We start from the raw sequence: 20,000 nt of genomic DNA, 5'->3' as shown, positions 1-20,000 counted from the left end.
AGGGAGAGGAAAAATAAATAAATACAACTTGGGGGACGGCTTATTGTGTGTGTGTGTGTGTGTGTGTGTGTGTGTGTGTGTGTGTGCGTGCGCGTGCGTGCGAGTGGCAGCCAGCAACTCTTTGAACAGAGAAGAACTCACAGGAAGGGCAGCTAGGTCACTTCCTCTCAGACTGGGTGTCTGGGGAGAAGGAGTGTGGTGGCAGAGTGTGTGTAGTGTGTGTGGTGTGTGTGTGGTGTGTGTGGTGGTGGGTCAGCACAACAGCTATTCTTTATAGGAGAGAAGAAGAAAAGAGAAGGGGAAACGGCATGCTTTTTTCCATGCATTGTTTCAGTGGAGTTCTGTTTCAGCTTTTTTAAATCAAACACTGTACATGCTGTATATGTGATGGGGACTTAGCCTAAATGAATAAGGACATTAGATAGATGGTCAGTGCAAACACAACTGTGTTTTTCTGCTCTCTCTCTCTCTCTCTCTCTCTCTCTCCAGCTCTCCTGATGTCTGCCCCTCCCCTCCTGCTTGTCCGTCCATTTCACCCCCCCCCCCCCCCCTTCTCTAACTTCCCTCCCGAGATGCGGTTGTGGTTCTTTAAAACACACATTGTATGTGAGTGTGTGTGTGTGTGTGTGTGTGTGCATGTGAGTGTGTGTGTGTGTGCGCCTGTGTTCTGTTTACATTAGCTGCGGCTGAGTGACCAAAGCTAGCGCAGTAACAGGCTGTCAATGTGATTTATGAGCACATCACACACTGTCTGAGCCTGCCAGTCACACAGACACACACGCGCGCACGCACACGCGCGCACACACACAGACACTCACAGACAAACAGACACACACACACGCATGCACACACACGTCTCTTCTGATGGTCAGAGTCACTTCATTAAGCTGACTTCTGACCAGTCCCAAATGCACCAGCGACACACACAAACACTGACTCAACATACACATACTCTCTCTTTCAATGCATCACTTCCACGCAGACAAGAAAGTATAGAGGAATTGCAGAAAAGAGGGAAGAGGGCAAAAAGCCACAGCCACTCATGCACAAACACTCCAAACGGCAAAGGGGAGATTTTCAGTTTTATCCTCTCCCTCCCTCCCTCCCTCCTTCACTCCCTCCCTCCTCCCCTCTGTTCTCTCTCTCCTCTCCTCTTGTTTAGTGAGTGAAGGCCCGCTGGAATCCAAAGCTGGTTAAAAACCCTCCTCCACATGTACGCCACCTGGCCTGCTACACACTGCTCTTGCCAGTAGGGGGTGTTCTTCTGGGGTCAGACAATATACTTGGCTGATTGCTGGTTGTCTTGCATTGTACAGCAGAGACTTGGAAACAGCACAAGCTGTAAAAAAAAAGAAAAAGAAAAAAGAAAAACAACCCGTGTCTCAACATCTGACAGCACCTGCTTGGCTGGGAGAGTTGAAAGACTCGACTAAAAAGGTGTTTTGCTTGTGACTGACGGCTCGCAGCTACTGAAAAACACTGACTGGTGGAAATGGCCTTAGTCATATCAGCTGTATGCACCTCTGTAGGGAGGCATATTCCCCAAAGTGTATGTGTTTGTGCAGTGAACCATCGCACATCACCCCCCCCCCCCCCCCCCTCCCCCCCGCTCTCCCTCTCCGCATGTATGTGTAGCTGTGTGACCAGTGTTTGCACTTGTCTAGTTGTTACAGGACAACAAACCTGAAAACTGGGACAGCAGCAGAGAAAAGGGAGAAGGGGAAAGCGATTCAGACACCCTCTCAACATGCGAGTCAACCACAACTGGTTTGCTTTGGTCACGGTCGAGTTGGCTGACCGCTGTCGGCGAGGGGGGTGGGGGTGGGGGGGGGAGTGGCCCACTGGGAGAGCGGGATGAGGGAGAGGAAGAAGAGGAGGAGAAATCTAGGATGTGTCTCCTCATGCGTTTATCAGAAAAGTCTCATGAGGCCCATCGCTTTCTCCTTAAGTCTGTCTGCAGCGTGGTCCTCTGTGTGTGTGTGTGAGTGTGTGTGTGTGTACGAACATTCACCTTAGATACTCAGCCACTTACTGACACAAAAACTTCTCTCACACACGCGCGCACACATAAACACAAACACATACACCAGGGCGCACACAGGTTATGACAGTAATCTTGTCTGATCGATTGGGATCCTCTTTGTTGTGCCTTGTTGTGATCCTACTTTATCCTCTGTTATCCTACTGTACCACAGCTGTGGTTAAACCTGGCACAGGGTTTGTGTGTGCGCGTGTGTGCGTGTGTATGTATGTGTGTGTGTGCGAGAGAAAGAGCGAGAGAGGGAGGCTCCTAGCACTGGCGGGGTTAATTGACAATTAAAAGAGTGGCAGGCCCCTCCCACAGAGGGATTTCACCTCGGGCTTAGAGCCGAAGCCATGCAAATGAATACTTAGGAAGGATAGAGCACAGCTTAGCACAACGCTCAGCGCCTTGGCATGGCATGCTAGTGGAAAAATGAAAATCCATATTCACTAATCCTTGTTTTGAGACAAGCTTGTACACAAAACAGACTGGAGAAAAGGAGCACGAGCGCAGAGAAAGGGAGAAGGGAAGAGAGTGGTAGTCGAGAGGACTGGATGACAGCCAACATATGTAGTATTCCACATCCTATACATTAGACCTTCGGGGAGATTTTTTTTCCTTCTGAAGGCTACCATGTCAACCACTTTCACTGTGTTTAAGTGTACTTCTGTACTTGTAAGTGTACTTGTGTGTGTGTGCTTGAGCTGAGTGAGTGTGTACGTGGTAAAGTTCACCTCTTTCGCTGCTTGCTTCCCAGCCTGCTGCTGTTGCTGCTGCTGCTGCTGCTGCTGCTGCTGAGTCAGAAGCTGGAGATGCAACTGCTCCTGCTGCTTCTTGTAGTACTCCTGTAACTAGAGACAGACAGAGAGCGAGAGAGAGAGAGAGAGAGAGAGAGAGGGAGAGGGAGAGAGAGAGGGAGAGGGAGAGAGAGAGGGAGAGGGAGAGAGAGCAGGAGGGGGATATAGAGAAATTCGAGGCGAATGAGTCACAACACAGTTTTAATCAACCTCAACAATACCACAGTCTTCTAGCGGTGAAATGCCCGGCTCAAGTTAGACATAGTGACTTGAATGGGAGTCTAGAGAGTGTAATTGCTTTCTATTCCTCAGCTCTCAGTGAAGGCCATAGTGTATTGTAGTGGCTCCGCCGAGTCAGGCTTTATTGACAAACCACACACAACAAGCAAACGCAGACCTGACAAAGACCACTGAAGTACGTTACGGAGCTATTATGGTGGGCCAACTGGTTGGTTTGCGATGCACGGCGCTGTTTGTGAGCTGCTTGGGTTATACACACAGGAGTCACACACAGTATAGGCTGCTCTAACTGTGACACCATAGCTCCCTTTCCACTGAGGGCCAAACCTGGTGCTTGAACTTAGTTCCAGAGTTCCTGACCCCTTTCCACTGGGCTGGCCTGGGCCAAAACAGGGCTAGTCCAGGAACTCAAGTCCCACTACTTGGCCCTTTCAGATCCTCAGGGCCAAAGCTGTTAGCCCTGATAGTTATACATCATCACATTCTATATTTTTTCAAATAGGGGGTGTTGCTTAGTAACGTCTGTAACTGAGTGCAGCCATTCCTACATTAATGAGCATCTACCTTTTAGAAACTAGGGCTGCGGCAGGAATGGATCACTATCTGCGTTTTAGGGCACTAATACATACGTCAGACATTTTTTGTTAGTGTCCGAATCGCAAAATGATATTGTGGAATGATTTTGCGGCACTACATATTTCCCACAATGCACTGAAATATCTAGTGAACAAGCCTGGTCACTAAAAAAGGTGAAAGTATACCAAAATGCATTGCGAGTCTGTCGTCACCTGGCCGTTACTAAGCAACGAAGTTGTAACCCTTCCGTGGTTTTATAATGATGGCATCCTCTTCTTCACCAAACCTCGTTTACAAATGCAAGTAAATAAACTTTTTTTGGTACCAAAAAGATGTCAAGCTATTCTAAAGATGTTTTCTTGTAACTGCCAATTCATAACTAATTATAAGTGCACGTTTTGTTACGCTAATTTGAGCTCGTTAACGCTAACATTAACATTAAGGTCTGTTGTTCAGGAAGATATTTATCTCTAGCTGCAAGTTATACGGTACATAGCTTATTGTAACGTGTTTTTTGTTAATGTCAGCTAGTGAGAAGGCCAAAACGTGAAGGAAACCGCACACCTGTATTGGCGAAGTGCTGGCTGTGTGAAAATAAACAGAAAAAAGTAGACGCACACAACTCCAATGCATAGAATATTTATTCACCGACATATGGTCGGAAAACACCTAGATGGGAACGTTGGTGAATATTTTTTTTCTTTTTAATGTCAGCTAGTGACACAGATATGGTTGGCTTTGAAGGAATATTGGTAACTTGTCAAATGTTAGTTGAAACATTTGTTTATGCGACTGGTGAATGCAGACGCAGGTTGATGATGAATGATGATGAATTAAGTGTCCGAATTCACTCATTAATCATGTGTGGTTTACTGCTAATTAGTGCACTAGTAGAGCAGCACTATATAGGGAAATACAAATGAGGGAATAGCGATCCATTCTGGCCACAGCCTAGGTATGTTAATTCTTAAATCTGCATTACTTTCAGCTGCTATCTTAGAAAAAAATGTGTTGCTACATATAGAAAAATTAGACTGTTAAGAGTTGGAAACAACTTTTTAGCCTGATACCGTATATTAAAACCAACATTGGCCTTATTTAGCTGTAAATACCCCAATTACTATCACTTGCTTTCCAAGTTTGACACACACAGTAGTAAAGGACTAATGTTAAAGGAACAAACGTTAAAGTAAAAAAAAGAACTTCCATTGCCTACACAGGCAAGGCAGTTTTTTTTACTTTAACGCCTTCAGTATGCGTTTAAATCACTGCCCAGCGATGACACTTTGTTTTTTCATGTGAATGATGTTAGCCTCATCCTGCAACCTTCTTCTTTTTTAAAACTTCCCACAAAGTAATTAAAACTAATGTTAACGATTATACTGTACATTTGACAGCAGCGTTGTCTGCCATGTTTGACAAGCAGTTGTGTAAGTTAGTTGTCATGGTTACGCATGGACCAGGTTGCTCAGTTGAAACACTTTAACAAGTTTAGCCCAGCGCTTAAGTTCCAGGCTAGAGATCCTGGGACGAAGTTCTTGGGCTTTTGGCCTTCAGTGGGAAGGGGGCTAATGCAGGCAGGCAAAAGGTCCAAAAACTGCACACACAGCCTGCACCACTGTAGAGGAGACGCTAACTGTACAGGATAAAAGAGAACGCGGTAGTGTGGCTTCTTGTACATACACACACACACACACACACACACACACATACACAAATAGGAAAGATTTTTTCAGTGTACAGTTTGCATGACCGAACAGGATTGCTCCAGCCTGTATTCCTCTGTAAAACGCTTGAAGCCTGTAATGCTGTCATGAAACACCTGCTGGGACAGTGTGTGTGTGTCTGTGTCTGTGTGTATGTGTGTGTGTGTGTGTGTGTGTGTGTGTGTGTGTGTGTGTGTGTCTTCACTGTACTGTATGTTTGTGCTAAGGGTTGGAGATAGTAAATCTTATATGGTAGGCCTGGTCTCGGGCTGGTTCCATACCACAAGCAGATTAGAGACAGGGTCCCATGTTGTTTATGGGCTGTCAGTACCATTGCCATGGTAACTGTGTGTCAGAGTTGGGGGAAGGGGGCAGGTGATTGAAAGTTTTCTACAGAAGTTCCTGGAGTCCATTTCCACACTGCTAGTCAGGGGCGGAAATTACGGGGGGGAGTTGTCCCCCTCAATATATCATTGTAAACATAACTATATAATTTGAAATAATATAATAATATGCATTGAAAGCACTTGTGCTAATTATAGACGCAAAACAATGCGTTTTTAAGTTTCGAAAGGTTGCGTCCCCCCCTCATACGCCTCACAGTGGTTTGGTCCACTGCCTACCTGCCTCCCCGAACCCCCACACACACACATTAGCCCTCGGTACGAGTGTCTGTGGAGGATCTCTGGAAGTGTGTCAGTGGTGGCAGACCTCCAGTAAGAAGCTACTTTGCAAAGGTTAACTTAAAACAAAGGATGTGTCAGACATTTTTCTTTACTTCTACCACTCAATAGAATAAAACACATTCACAATTGTAATCAGACTACATTTTGTTCCGTTACCTCGCGGTTGAATCTCGTGCGTCAGCGTGTTGGTACGGAGCAGCCGCGTCTCCTAATGCATGTATGTGTATGGAGACAGGAGGTCTATCCACAATTAAAATCATCATAACTCACTGAATTTTCGACGGATTTTCAAGCGGTTTGGTTTGTTACAAATGCCAGACATGTATTTATGATACAGGATACTTGGTTAAATTAAAATGCGGGTTTTCATACCAAAATACTTTATCTTTTGTAGATGGTAACAGTAATATTTCTATAATATAATATTTAAGATTAACTTACCCTATGTAATTAGGTTCTAAGTATATTATTTTTTTCTTACTGCATGTAAAATGGCTGCCACTATGTTATTTTGTTCATAATTTTGGAAATAAATGAAGACTTAATTAATAAAAAAGACATAATTACAACAAACATTATGTTAAAATATAAGTAAGTTTCTGGCAGGCTTCATAGCGTTCTGGACTTTTACACATTGACAGCAAAACATTAGAGATCTGCTTTTTCGGGAAAACTAAATCTAATTAGGCATATATTAGCTTTAGTTCAGTTAATGGGTGTTGCATCTCACCTACTACTGTAAATAACCTGCATGCTGTGTGTGTGTGGGGTGTGTGTGTGTGTGTCTATTTGTCAGCCAGTCAGTTAACATGGCAGAGAAAAGAAAAACAGACATCCGATCATTTTTCAGTGCACCGAAACGCCAAGTAGAAAGACCCCAGTAATATCAAAGGCAATTTGATAAAATCTTCATAAGAAAGGAATGAAGTGCTTATGGAAATGTTTCATATTGGACCTCTATATACATTTAATACAGCAGTACTTTTGGCGGGACCTTTGGTGTCCCCTTCAGGAATTGCTCTTGAGAAATTTTTCTGTTTATTGTCCCCCCCAACAGTGAAATGAAATATCCGCCCTTGCTGCTAGTGTCTCCTTTACCACTGTGATTACACTGATATTCCCTGAAATGAACCAAACTGCCAAATCAGTCTGTGCAATGCTAAATACAGTGGCCTAAAACTGTGTTTGTGGAAACACACACATTTATGCAAGCTGCACACATGGTCACAAAGACACACACACTTATACAAACAGAAATACAAACGTGTCCACCCACGCATACACACACACTCACACAAAATCATGCATACACATACACATACTCACACAGCCAGGCATGCACACAAGATACAAACATACACACCGAGGCACTCTCTCACACACACACACACACACACACACACACACACACAGAAACACAGTTCCCACTGACTGGCCACAGCTAGTCTGTTTGTTTGAGTTACTAATCATTAATTTACTCAGGAAGCTCCATTAAGATTACAATCTTGCTGAGGACAGCCAGGCAGACAGGAAAACTCAGACTGACCACAGAGCGCGCGCATGTGTGTGTGTGTGTGTGTGTGTGTGTGTGGGCCGTGTGTGGGGGAGAAAGCCTCTAGAGAATGGATTGTACATGTGTCCGTCTGCAGTTTGTCTTTGTTTCATGGTGCATCAAATGTTCAAAGAGGTTTTTCACAAGAGAATGACTTCACAACGCAGCAGTTGTCCTGGTCCCTCATCCGTCTGACCTTACAATAAGCAGCCTCCACACTGCACACCGCTGCTCAGCCTCCACACTGCACACCGCTGCTCAGCCTCCACACTGCACACCGCCGCTCAGCCTCCACACTGCACACCGCTGCTCATCCTCCACACTGCACACCGCTGCTCAGCCTCCACACTGCTGCTCAGCCTCCACACTGCACACCGCTGCTCAGCCTCCACACTGCACACCGCCGCTCAGCCTCCACACTGCTGCTCAGCCTCCACACTGCACACCGCCGCTCAGCCTCCACACTGCACACCGCCGCTCAGCCTCCACACTGCACACCGCCGCTCAACCTCCACACTGCACACCGCCGCTCAGCCTCCACACTGCACACCGCCGCTCATCCTCCACACACAGCCTGCATGATGTATCGGTCTTGCTCTTCTTGTGCCAGTGCGTTTTGCATTTCCAGTTCCAATCTTATTCCAGCCACAAGTTCAATTTTGTGTAATTTACTATGCTTCTGTACTATACCGTTTTTTCTTGTCCTTAATTTATTTTAAATACAGGACTCATTCTTTCTTGCTGCTCTCTCTTTCCATCTGTCTTCCCTCTCTTTTATCGCTCCTTGGGCAGAGTTAATCTCTCTTTTCCGCGTCACTAGCCCCGATCGCCTCCTCATCATACAGACAAATGCATGTGCAAGCACACACACACACACACACACACACACACACAGGCACACACATACACACATACACGGCTGGAGAGTGGTGAGTTGAGGGAATAATTAAGTGATAATTAAGGTCTTTTTAATGATTTGATTCAGTGGCTCTGTGCATTAAGAGTGTGTGCGAGTGAGGCACTCACCTCTCCAGCCTATTACCATGACCTTGACTTTAGTGAACACACCAAGGAAGAAAGGCAGAGCAGCTGTAGCATAAGTAAAGGTTAGAGGAAACTTAAAGGTTAAAACACACACACAAACACACACACATACACAAAGAGAAATGTGGGCACACAAACACACACACACACACACACACACACACACACACACAATGTAGCACTGGGCCGTAAACCTTACTTGCACACTCTCACACAATAGCGTATCGCCATGGGGATATGAAATTTAATGCTCCGGTGAGTGATGTGGTCGCTGATTGTTCTGTGTATGTGTGTGTGTGTGTGCGTGTGTGTGTGTGTGTGTGTAAAAGTGCCTGATTTGCAGATATAGACTAAGAGCCAGTCCATACTGTGGTTAATTAAGTGGGAGAGCAATGTTAAACTCAGTGGTTTTAAGAGCAGGAGTAAAATGTGTGTGCATGCATGTGTGTGTGAGTGTGTATGCATTATCAACCCCCACTCCCTCCACCCCGCCTCCTTTTTCCTCGTTAGAGAAAAAAGAGCTGGTGAAGAGGTTCTTAACCGTCTGCATGTCTGTTTCCAGAGAGCCAGCACATTTCACATTTCCATTATGATACATGTTGTCAGATCTTCCCACTGCAATTTATACTCGCCTAAAGCTACCGCTCCTTATTAAATCTACTGTCTGTTCTAGCCTTGCATGTGTGTGTGCGTGTGTATTCCAGCCATTCCTATGCTGCAATTACTTCTCTATCTCCACACTCTTAATAGCCCTCTTCACCACATTTACAAGGTTGTGTGTGTGTGTTGCGTGTGTGTGGGGAGGAGGTCGCAGGTTATTTTGGCTGTGTTTAAATATTTGACAGATCTGTTGGAGATGAGGAGTGTTTATTGGTTTGTGTCGACATGGCAACCCCTCTCTCACCTGCCGGGCACCAACACACTGCTGAATCACAGTGATTCACTGGCTGATGCTAAAAAGGTTATAAATGTGTGTGTGTGTGTGTGTGTGTGTGTGTGCCTGTGGGTGCATGCACTTACCGGATTTCTCCCAGCAACAATGCTAAAGAGGCGGTACTCTAAATGACAATGTGTGCATAAGTGGATATGTGGATGTGTGTTTATCTTCAAAGATCTCTGAGCGCTCAATAAGTCTGCTTTACTGGATACAATCACACCCAGTGTGTGTCAGCACCTACTAAAACAGACACATCCAAACACGCCGGCCTGGGACTGAGTCCAAGCAGTGTGTGTGAGTGTGTGTATAGGTGCAGTATGTGTTGTGCATACAGGCCTGTCTATGTGTGTGTGTGTGTTACCTGCTGTAGCAATAGAGCCTGCGGTTGCTGCAGCAGTGCCCGGAGCTGTGTGTGTGTGTGTGTGTGTGTGTGTGTGTGTGTGTGTGTGTCTGGGTCTGCGTATGGGTGTGTGAGAAGCATGTGCGTGTTACCTGTTGTAGCCTGATAGCCTGCTGTGGCTGCAGCTGGACCTGGAGCTCTGTGGCTCTGTGTGTGTGTGTGTGTGTGTGCGTGTGTGTGGTGTTACCTGCTGTAGCATGAGAGCTTGCTGTTGCTGCAACAGGGCCTGGAGCTGAGGGGGAGACAGGATCTGTTGCATCTGCTGAGGAGTGATCATCTGTGGACTCATCATAGCCATGGACACAGGCACCTGGGGACAGCACAGGGACACACACACACAACTTTAACTTTTTTTACACACACACTAACATAAGCCTGCAGAAATCGGCCAACTCAATGGATTAGGCCTCGAGTAAAAAGGCCGACCAGTACAGCAAGCTTAATGCATGACCGTGCATGCATCTGAATGCCCAATTCAAAACAAACAGTGTGAGTGGAGAGGCAGGCAGAGAGGTTGTGTCTGGTATGGACAGGTAAAGTGAGAGAGGTATGTTGCCTCTTATTCTCTGTTGTCAGTCGCTGCCAAGGAAAGCTGGCAGGAAACACCAGACAGACACAAATACACAGACGCACCACCGTACACACACACTGTTGACACTCTCCTGCACAGGACTGGCATTGTGAAAAAGCTGGCACTTTCTGTGACAACAAGCGGAGATAAAAGGCCAGATATGTAATCTCCCTATGGAATATAAAATCTTATCTGCTTCCATAAACACATGATTAGGACTGCCTCCGATTCTCTGTCCACACAATCAAGCCTGGCAGAGAAGAAAGGAACAACAAAGTGGCTATCTGATGAGATGTCTATCTCCTCCAAGGAAGAGCTGCAGGCAGGCAGAGAGGGAGAGGGAGAGAGAGAGAGAGAGAGAGAGAGAGAGAGAGACTTGGCGATTCTAGCAGATGTATTGTGCAAGCACTCTGAACACACACGCACAAACATTGTACACAGAGATGCGCAGCGATGCTAATCTGATTACAAATACACTATGTTAAAAATTAAGACGTCTAACCATGTAAGTCACAAATCAACACACATGCATAAATACACACATACACAAACAGGCATACACACAATCCTGCTGATTAAGTACTTTTCTATTCAGTAACTGAATTAAGGTTTGAGAAAAAGAAAGAGGAAGAGAAAGAGAGAGGAGAGAGAGAGAGGGAGAGCAATGGAGGGAGAGAGAGTTAGTTGAAGAGGTGATATTTTCTGTTTACAGGCTGAGGGATGACTACCTTCCTTCACTGCCTACAGCTCAATAAAGTATACTGCCTGCTCAATACAAATAATCCTGTCTGTTAAGAAGTGATGGCTGTTTTAGCAGAGAAATATGAGGGTGAGTTATAACCCCTGAAATTGGCCATTTATCTATATTCACTCCGTGGAGAAATAGCAACCTCTCTCTCATGGTCAAACGGCTTGTGTGTGTGTGTGTGTGTGTGTGTGCGTGTGCATGTGTGTGTGGGCTTGCGCACTGCTCTCTTCAGAGCGGTCTATCTACTCACCACCTGAGGGGCTGGCAGGAAGGGAGGGTGGAGGGATAGGGAATTGCGCGTGGAGAGAGAGAGGGAGAGCTGTCACTTGTAAATTAAATCTGTAAGGGGCTGATTTGACTTTGTAAACAAGATTGGCCATAAATACTAACACCCTCTTCCCCACCCGCCCTCTGTTCCTCCCTCCCTCCCTCCCTCCCTCCCTCTACATCTCTGTCTGTCATCGGCCCCAGACTGTGTGTGTCAGGGCCTGTCCAATCCCTTATTGTAAACTGCTGTATTGCCATCAAACAAAGCGTCAACCCAACCTAACGCACTCCCAACCACACATAAGGGGAGAGGGATGGAGAGAGGCCAGAAGAGGAGGGGTTGGGGTAGGGAAGGCAGAAGAGGAGTGTCTTAGAGGGTAGGCAGATAAATGAGACAGATACACTAACAGTGCAAGGAGGTGTGTGGGCTACAGTCTCCAGGCAGGACTGCAGAGAGAATGAGAGAGAGAGAGAGAGAGAGAGGGAGAGCGAGAGAGAGAAAGGGGTGAGGGAGGCGAAGGGTGGGTGTTGTGGCAGTTGGTGAGGAACAGGCAGAGGGAGTAGGGTGTGTGTGTGTGTGTGTGGGGGTGATGGGTGCCGCTTGGCGTCATGCCAGCTTGCCCCCGCCGCCGGGCCTTGTCAGTCTAAGCTGGCAAATGAAAAGCTGTAATTAATTGCTCTTGTGCATCCCATTCTTCCTCCCTGACAACTCATACATTCTGTTTTATACACACCGCCATTGACATTTTCAAGTCACAGGCGTAATAATTACTGGAGTTATAGCACCTTTCTGTGTGTTGGCTGACGCACCAATGCCGGAGCCGAATTTGCTTGCGTGTGTGCAGAGCGTGCATGTGTGTGAACATCTGTGTGTGTGTGAGGGCGTGTGTATGCATGTGTATGTGTCAAGGCTGAATGTGTGTGTGGCAGGCTGAATGCTAAGTAGTTAAGGTTTGACGCCATTAATTGCCCCTATAATCTAATATCACAAAGCGTGGTGATTACGGGGCATGCGCCGCCACCGCCATACGACACCGCCAGCCCGAGAGCGCCGCCACAAAACAAAAGCCTCGCCATTAGCGATTTGACGGGCCAGGACAAAAGCGCCTCACAATGCGGAATTATATTTTCATTCGGCTTTGTCTCTCTCTGTGAATGATTTCTCCCCTTTCATTGGACTGTGAATAGGGAGAGACTGAAAAGCCGGGCGATTTGAAGTCAGCCATTTATTAAATGCATTTAATTTTTTTTCGCTGTCATCCCTTTTTTCATGTTGCATGTTAATTTAAAAGAGAGAGATGCGTGGTAGATTAGTGGGAGAGAGGTGGAGCTGGGGGGCGAGTGGAGGGGCAAGCAGAGAGAGGGGAGAGATGATGGAGAGGGAAGGATTCCAGGGAAGTTGGAAGGAAGGAAGGAAGGAAGGAAGGAAGGAAGGAAGGAAGAGAAAGGAACCCTAGCTGGCAGGTTGAATGTTTGTGGATGGAGAGAAAGTGTGGCCTACAGCCTGAGGCAATGGTTGTGATGATGAAGGCACACACACACACGCACACACACACACCACACACACACACACACACACATGTGCATAAACAGACATGCATGCACACACACAATCCTGCAGCTGCTTGATAGATGTGGAAGATGGGTCCGCTAATGATACTAAGGTTTCGGTACCTAAAATGTCCCTCCTATCATTAACATGCAAGAATCACTCATGTGTGTGCGCGTACACACACACACACACTGCTGAGGGGTCGGTGGCTGACAGAGGTCAACCACTGCCATGGAAAGAGGGAGCTGGGGAAGGAGGGACGGAGGGAGGAGAGGAGAAGCGAGAGACAGCCCTGTCGTTTACAGAGAGTGGAGGAGTAATTAGAGGGGTTGTTTGAAGAGGGAGTTTAACTGATTAACAAAGGAAGAGAGGGAGCGAGGGAGTGCCAGAAAGATGGGAAGGAGAAGAAGGAGAAAGGCATGGAGTCCCAGAGGGCTGAGGCGGGAGAAAGAGGGGGATGTAACTCGCATTTCAATGAGGCTTCATCCCTCTCTCCTCTCCTCCCTTGATGACTTTTCATTCTAACGAGGAGGAAAGCCCCACTTTCCATTTCAGATGAAACCTCAGGAAGAGAGGCAGCGAGAGAGGAGGCTATCTGATATTAAACCAGCACACAGCCGGGGAATAGGCCCAGCTCAGCTCAGCACCAAGTTGATATGGAGTCACTGGTTAAGTGACTGCATGATCTGTGATTTAGGAGCAAACTTAAGACTTCACACATTCACACTTTCACCTTCCTTCTAATCATGCTCTATGTCTTCAAAAATACAAATACAAACACCACATTTTCTGTGTTTTTTTTTTAAGATGCATACAAAAACACACCAAATAATCACATCATTTGAAAAAAAAAAAAACATTCTCTGTCCATTCCTATTAATGGGCAATTATCAGATGCAGATTGGTGCACACACACACACACATACACACACAAACAGATGGACTACAGTGTATGGGGCGGTTAATAAAAGAGAAACGGTCAGCGTAACCCCCCCCCCATGAGCTTAACAAGCGGATAGATTTACTGCTACAGTTATTCACCCCATGCTGGCTCAAACTAAATGTCTGGCCAGTGTGTGTGTGTGTGTGTGTGTGTGATGGCAGTGAGCGGTGAGAAGAAAGGAGGCTATAATCAGAATCTAAACAGGCTCTCAGTCTAAATGATGTGGGCCCTGCCTCCGGGTCTATGGGGACACGCAGGAGAGAGGGATAATTGAAAAAATGACAAGGAGAAGGCAGGAGGAAGAGAGAGAGAGGCTGACACAGACCTCCTCCCCTCCTCCTCCTCATCCCCCTCTCCTGGTAGGAGCAAACCCCAGCGCTGTTTATCCCTGTCACTGAGCATTACCACCTCACTCCTGGAAGGGACGGCTGCCTCTCTCTCTCTCTCTCTCTCTCTCTCTCTCTCTCACACACACACACACACACACACCTGCATGCACATGTCTTTTCTGTTTCCACTCTCTTCTTCATTCCCTAATTCCTTGCCCTATCAACCCCATTCCTCTTTTTCCACCCCTCTCTCTCTCTCCATCTAATGCGGCGTGGTTCGCTCCCCTGCTCCTTGTTGATTTAGGATTTGTTTATTCACCAGCTATCATCACTATCCCTCCTTCCCTCCTTCCCTCCCTCCAGGTAAACAGCCTGTCTGTCCTCATTATGCTGGGAAATGAGAGGAGGCGCGGGGGTCCAGTGAGAGAGAGCAAGGGGGCTAGAGAAAGAGACACAGGCAGATGAAGGGGAAAAGATGGAGTTTGAGTGAAAGAAAGAGAGAGGGAGAAAGAGAGGAGTGGAGGGAGTGCCCACTGTGCTGAGAGCGTTGTTTGGAGCTCAGGGCCAGGCCCCCAGTGGAGGTAAAAGGCCTCCATTGTGTGCGGTGAGTACCCCTCCTCCAGCTAATCTCCAGCAGGGCCAGGGGGCACATTACTCTGGGGGGAACTGATGAGCGAAGCCAGGTGGGGCTGGGGATGTTTAGAGCGTCGCACCGCCAGCTTCAAACTCCAGAACCCGCCCAAAGTATTAGTAAAGCATTAGTAGAGAAGGAGTGGGGAAGTGAGAAGTGAGTTACTGCCGAAGAATGTCAGTATGTGTGTATGTACAATATATGTGTGTGTGTGTGTGTGTGTGTGTGTGTGTGCCAAAAGAAAATTGAGTTTCTTTGCATGTTTGTGTATGTGTGTTTCTTTAGTGAATGCCTAATGCACTTTTGTCTCACTGCTCTTTTTATGCTGGCCAGGCCTGTATGCTGACGATGATGTGGCGAAGACACTGCAGTATTTTCATTAGCTCCTTGTTGAATTGCGCATGTCTGAAATGCCTGTGCTACTAACTTTTATAAGCCAACTGATAGCCAATAACAAGTGGAACAATTTCCATTGCAGTTGCATTGGAAGTTTGCCTTTTCCATTTGACATTTCTCTTCAATCCAAATTGCTCGTGGAAGGATTTCACAAGCTAGTAGAAGATTCATTTCAAGTTCCCTGGTTTCCTGATAAGGTAAGTCAGGCCATTTTGCACTAAACGTTTTATAGTTTTTTTTTTTCCAGTTTTTGCAATTTTTTCAGTAGTTTTCACTGACTTCTTTGTTCTAAGGGGGTTTAATCCTTTGGTGAGCATGTACTATTACCGAGGTATGCCTTGATAAGTGTATGTTAGCAGTAATTTTAGTTGTAAAGTTGTAGTGGTGAGCTATTATTGGTGATTGGATTTTATTACATTGTTTGCCAAGTTGCTCACAGCTGGCAAGCATATAACTAGCGCTAAGCTCATTTTCACATGTTTTATTTCAAATGTAATCTACATCATTTAATACACACAGATGTATGAGTTTTGGCAGGTCTGTAAGAGCAAAGAGAGGAGATGAGGGAGCTGAAACGTATTGCTCAGGTTGGGGGCAGTTTAGAGCTGAGGGGCTCCAGATGAGGGCTGGAACATGTAGATGGATAGATGGCTGGCTGGATGTATGCTTGTAAGGGTAGATGGATAGATGGATGAATGGATGAACTGATGGAGGAGTGAGGAGCGGAGAGGGCCTGAGCCTGCCGGGGAACACAGGCTGCTGAGGACAGGGAGTTGGGGTCTCCATCGGTCTGTCACTGGCTATTTTCCTGGTGAACTGAGCCTTGTCCTGCGCTCTATCCTGGGACTTCTCTGACAGAGGCCACGTACGCACACACACTCATACACACATGCATGTGGACGCACACAACACACAGCTCTCCCTGACAGGGGCCAGACAAATGGAAAAAACCCTTCTGAGAGGACGGCCGAAGTCCAGCAAGTTCAAGTGGAAAATCCTCCTCCTCCTCCCCCTCCCTCTTTCCCTCCCTCCTTCTTCCCCCATTCCCCCACTCCCTCCATCTAACGCCCCAGTGCTTCAGAATAAAAATGACAACACATTTCCAGAAACACACTCACACACACACACACACACACACACACACACACACACACACACACACACGCACACACACCCCAGGCACTTCATTGGGAAGTGTGAGAGGCCGTTATCGACCATATTTCATTACTGATTTCACTCATGTTTCAAATCACAAAATAAGAGTTTCACACTTGACTGGCCAGACCCAAACTCTCCTCTCCATCCTTCCCTCCCTCTGTCCACCCCTCTGCCCAGAGCCAAACCCATTCCAGCTCAACCTCCTCCCATATACCCTTCACAAACTGTCAGGACTCCATACACCCCCATCCCCGTTCCATCCCCCCACACACACCGCCCTCCCCCCAACAGCCCCAATTCCCCCCACATCAAATAAGTGAAACTGCCAACTAAGCACTTTCATTGAGTGGACAAAAGGAGTGCTTTGGGAAAAACACTTTGAAAGGAAATAAAAGCGAGAGCGAGAGAAGGAACTGCTTCAGTACTGCAGACTCTGGGGGGCTAAACACTCATCTTTTCACATACTTCTGTTGATTGGTTAAAAGACTTTGAGCCCTGCCTCAGACTCTTTATCTTCATGTTTAGTAGTCTTTCACTTACATACAGTAGCTCAAAATAAGGCAGAGTGGTGGAAAACAATTTACCCACATACAGCAAACTGGTGAATTATGATTGCGTTATTGATTAAAAAGTAGTTTTCATTACGATAAAATCTCAGCCTCAAGACTGACTTGACTCAGTTTCTTCCTCCCACCTCTCCTGCATGGCTCCCTCTCTCCCTCTATCCCACTGTGCTGGTGCCAGCCCTCTCCAGAGAGCAGAGAGGCAAGCTAATTAGCATATCTCTAATGAGTCTTTTCATTTTTTTCCTAATTAAACGAGCTCCTCAATAATACATGAAAACAGGACACTGCGCTATTCAATTACATACGCATGGGCCACAGCCAAAGCACGTGCATCAGTCTGTATGTGTGCATGCCAAGCGGCAGTGTGTTAAGTGTGCCAAACGTGTGTCTGCCAAGTGGGAGTATATGTGTGTGTGTGTGTGTGTGTATGTGCCCACCCAGTGTATGAGCGTGTGCCAAGTGTGTCCATTGTAGAGCACGCGTGGCAGGTCATGGAGGCATGCTATGTATCATGCTGGGTAATCCGCCAATTGCCACTCTGTCTGCCAACTGTGTGCCACCCTTTCTCTCTGTCATTCTCACGCCATTATCAATGAAGGAGGCACTCGTTAGATACCTACATACACACGCACCCACACTATATGAACATATCTATACCATAATTGGGAAGGATACTTTCAAAGTGGAATCTCTTACAGAAGAATGGCTTTGAGCATGAGCATGGATGCTTTTTTCCAGCGGCGCCCTGCTTCACACTCACATGCATTCACACCTGGGAGTTGCTTGGTACAGCCACGGGTTTCTAATGCAGTAGTAGCAGTGGGGTTATGTGCCTTGCTTAAAGGATAAGGCTGGTGTTTTTTAATGCATTGCTTACCGTCAACAAATCCTATGAAAATAACAAAATCAGCAATGATTTTGTTTTGCCAACAAGTCTCGTCCATGTAGCCGGTGCCCAGTGAAGCCTCATGTCCCAGCAGCCATAGAACTCCATTGTATTAAAAAAACGATTAAAAACACGTCAAAGAGCCATGCCGTTGCTCTGGGCAACATATTTCATCATCGCGATGCACCGGGCCAGCCGACTTTTTCCTCAAACAACTTAATAAGCCGGCTGTAAACATGTTTGCTATCTCAGGAAAGTAGTTCCGTAGCACCGAAAATAGTCCCCGGCGTAATGAAGAATTTGTTCCCATTTGAATTTGATTTGGTAATAACTACAACAGTCTGACTTTTTGTGGTAACTTTTTAAACTTTTTAAAATTGAAACTATGTCTTTGTGAGCTGTATTTCAAGGTTTTTAGCTTACAATTGGAGCCAATGACTTCCGGGTTGACGGCTAAAAACGATACGTGGGAAGTCAGAAAGTAACGGGAGTAGAGCAAACGCATTGTTGATTTTGTTATTTTCATAGGATTTGTTGACGGTAAGCAATGCTTACCAATAAAAAACACCAGCCTTATCCTTTAAGGGCTCCTTGGAGGTAGTTGACTTTCCATGCCAGTCCAGGATTCAAAGCAGTGACCTTCTGGTCACAGTTTTGCATATCTTACCTCTAAAATGCTGCCCCATATTGTAAAAAGGCCAATTATTATAAGCACTAATCTAATCCATTGGTTTACTCCATCGCAGTAAGACAACCATAGGACTTTCAGTTACCTTTGTCTCAATTTACTCCATGTTTTCCGCCATCCAATTACAAGAGTGTTATAGAGTATAAATGTGAAATGGCAATCCATTCCAATTTACGGACTGTCATTTGTAGTGAGTATCATCATCATTTAGACAAATGATTAAGTATTATTTCTAATTGTATAAAATCATGCTTCTGTTTCTTATTTGAAAATTAAAATGCCTCTTTCTGTGGACATTTTGAATAATCCAACAAGTGAATAATCACTTAAAAATACCAGGATTCTGATTACTATGTTTTTCAGCAACTGTAACGGCAATTCTGTTCCACACAACCAATCCCTCCCACAAATGCTTGTCTGGGGACGTGAGCTGCAGAGTTTCTGCTGAATGTGACATATGACAGTGTGACGCACGCACACACACACACACACACACACACACACACACACACACACACTGGATTGATACCATCTCACACAGCCAGCCAAAGACAGAGACCATCTCTGAACAACCAATCAGAAAGCAGATATAATCTCAGAGTTTCTTTTGCTCTCAGCTCAGATCCTCCCCTCTATTATAAATAAAGAAAAGGAAAGAGGAGAAACATGATGGGGAAAGAGGGTGTAGGTGTGGGTGGGGGTGGGGTGGTGGGGTGGGGGGGCAGTGGGAGGGGGCTTGTCAGCACAGACCAAGGCTTCTCCAGAGAAGTCAAGACACAAAAAGACGTCTTCCCGCTCTCCCTCTCTCGCTCTGTCGTTCTCCCTCAGAGAGAGGGGAAAAATCTAATTATCGAGCTCCTAAAGATCTCATTATTGGCTGAGGCTCATTTGCATGTGTGAGAGCAGCCCAGCAGGAGCCAACCTGAGGACGGCCATTTTGTGCCTGATGTGAGCCACTGTGTCACCGTACAGTCGCTCACCGCCACCTTGGAAATGACTGGATTAAATGTCTTGCTCCACTCCGCTCTATCGCTCGCTCGCTCTCTATCCTGCCGATGGATGATTGCTTCAATTACAGCATTTGAGTGCAGTTGGCGAGATGTAGAAATTAACATAAGGGAGGAATTAAATAAAAGGGAGACTTCTGCTCCTGTGTGCTTGGCCACCACTGAAATGGAGGCCTCTTGGTTGCTTAGTTTGTTTTGAGGTCTGATAAACAACCTCGCCGCTGCTGCAACACACACATGCACACATACACACCAGTTGGCATGCACTTTGTGTGTTGGTGTGTGTGCCTGTATGTC

At 46.2% G+C, this 20,000-nt stretch overlaps 1 protein-coding gene across 1 annotated transcript in view; it reads right to left on the bottom strand.

Annotated features, from left to right (window-relative positions):
• The window catches only part of foxp4 (forkhead box P4), a 62,140-nt gene that overhangs the window by 22,013 nt on the left and 20,127 nt on the right, over positions 1–20,000 (bottom strand). Inside the window, 2 exon segments of the mRNA XM_078283557.1 lie at positions 2,758–2,874; positions 10,149–10,271. Of these exon segments, the coding sequence (XP_078139683.1) occupies positions 2,758–2,874; positions 10,149–10,271 (240 nt within the window).

The sequence above is a fragment of the Centroberyx gerrardi genome, chromosome 5 (genome assembly GCF_048128805.1).
Source record: "Centroberyx gerrardi isolate f3 chromosome 5, fCenGer3.hap1.cur.20231027, whole genome shotgun sequence".
Taxonomy (NCBI): domain Eukaryota; kingdom Metazoa; phylum Chordata; class Actinopteri; order Beryciformes; family Berycidae; genus Centroberyx; species Centroberyx gerrardi.
The sequence above is the reverse complement of the archived record's forward strand: the minus strand, read 5'-3'. Positions and strand labels throughout refer to the sequence as shown.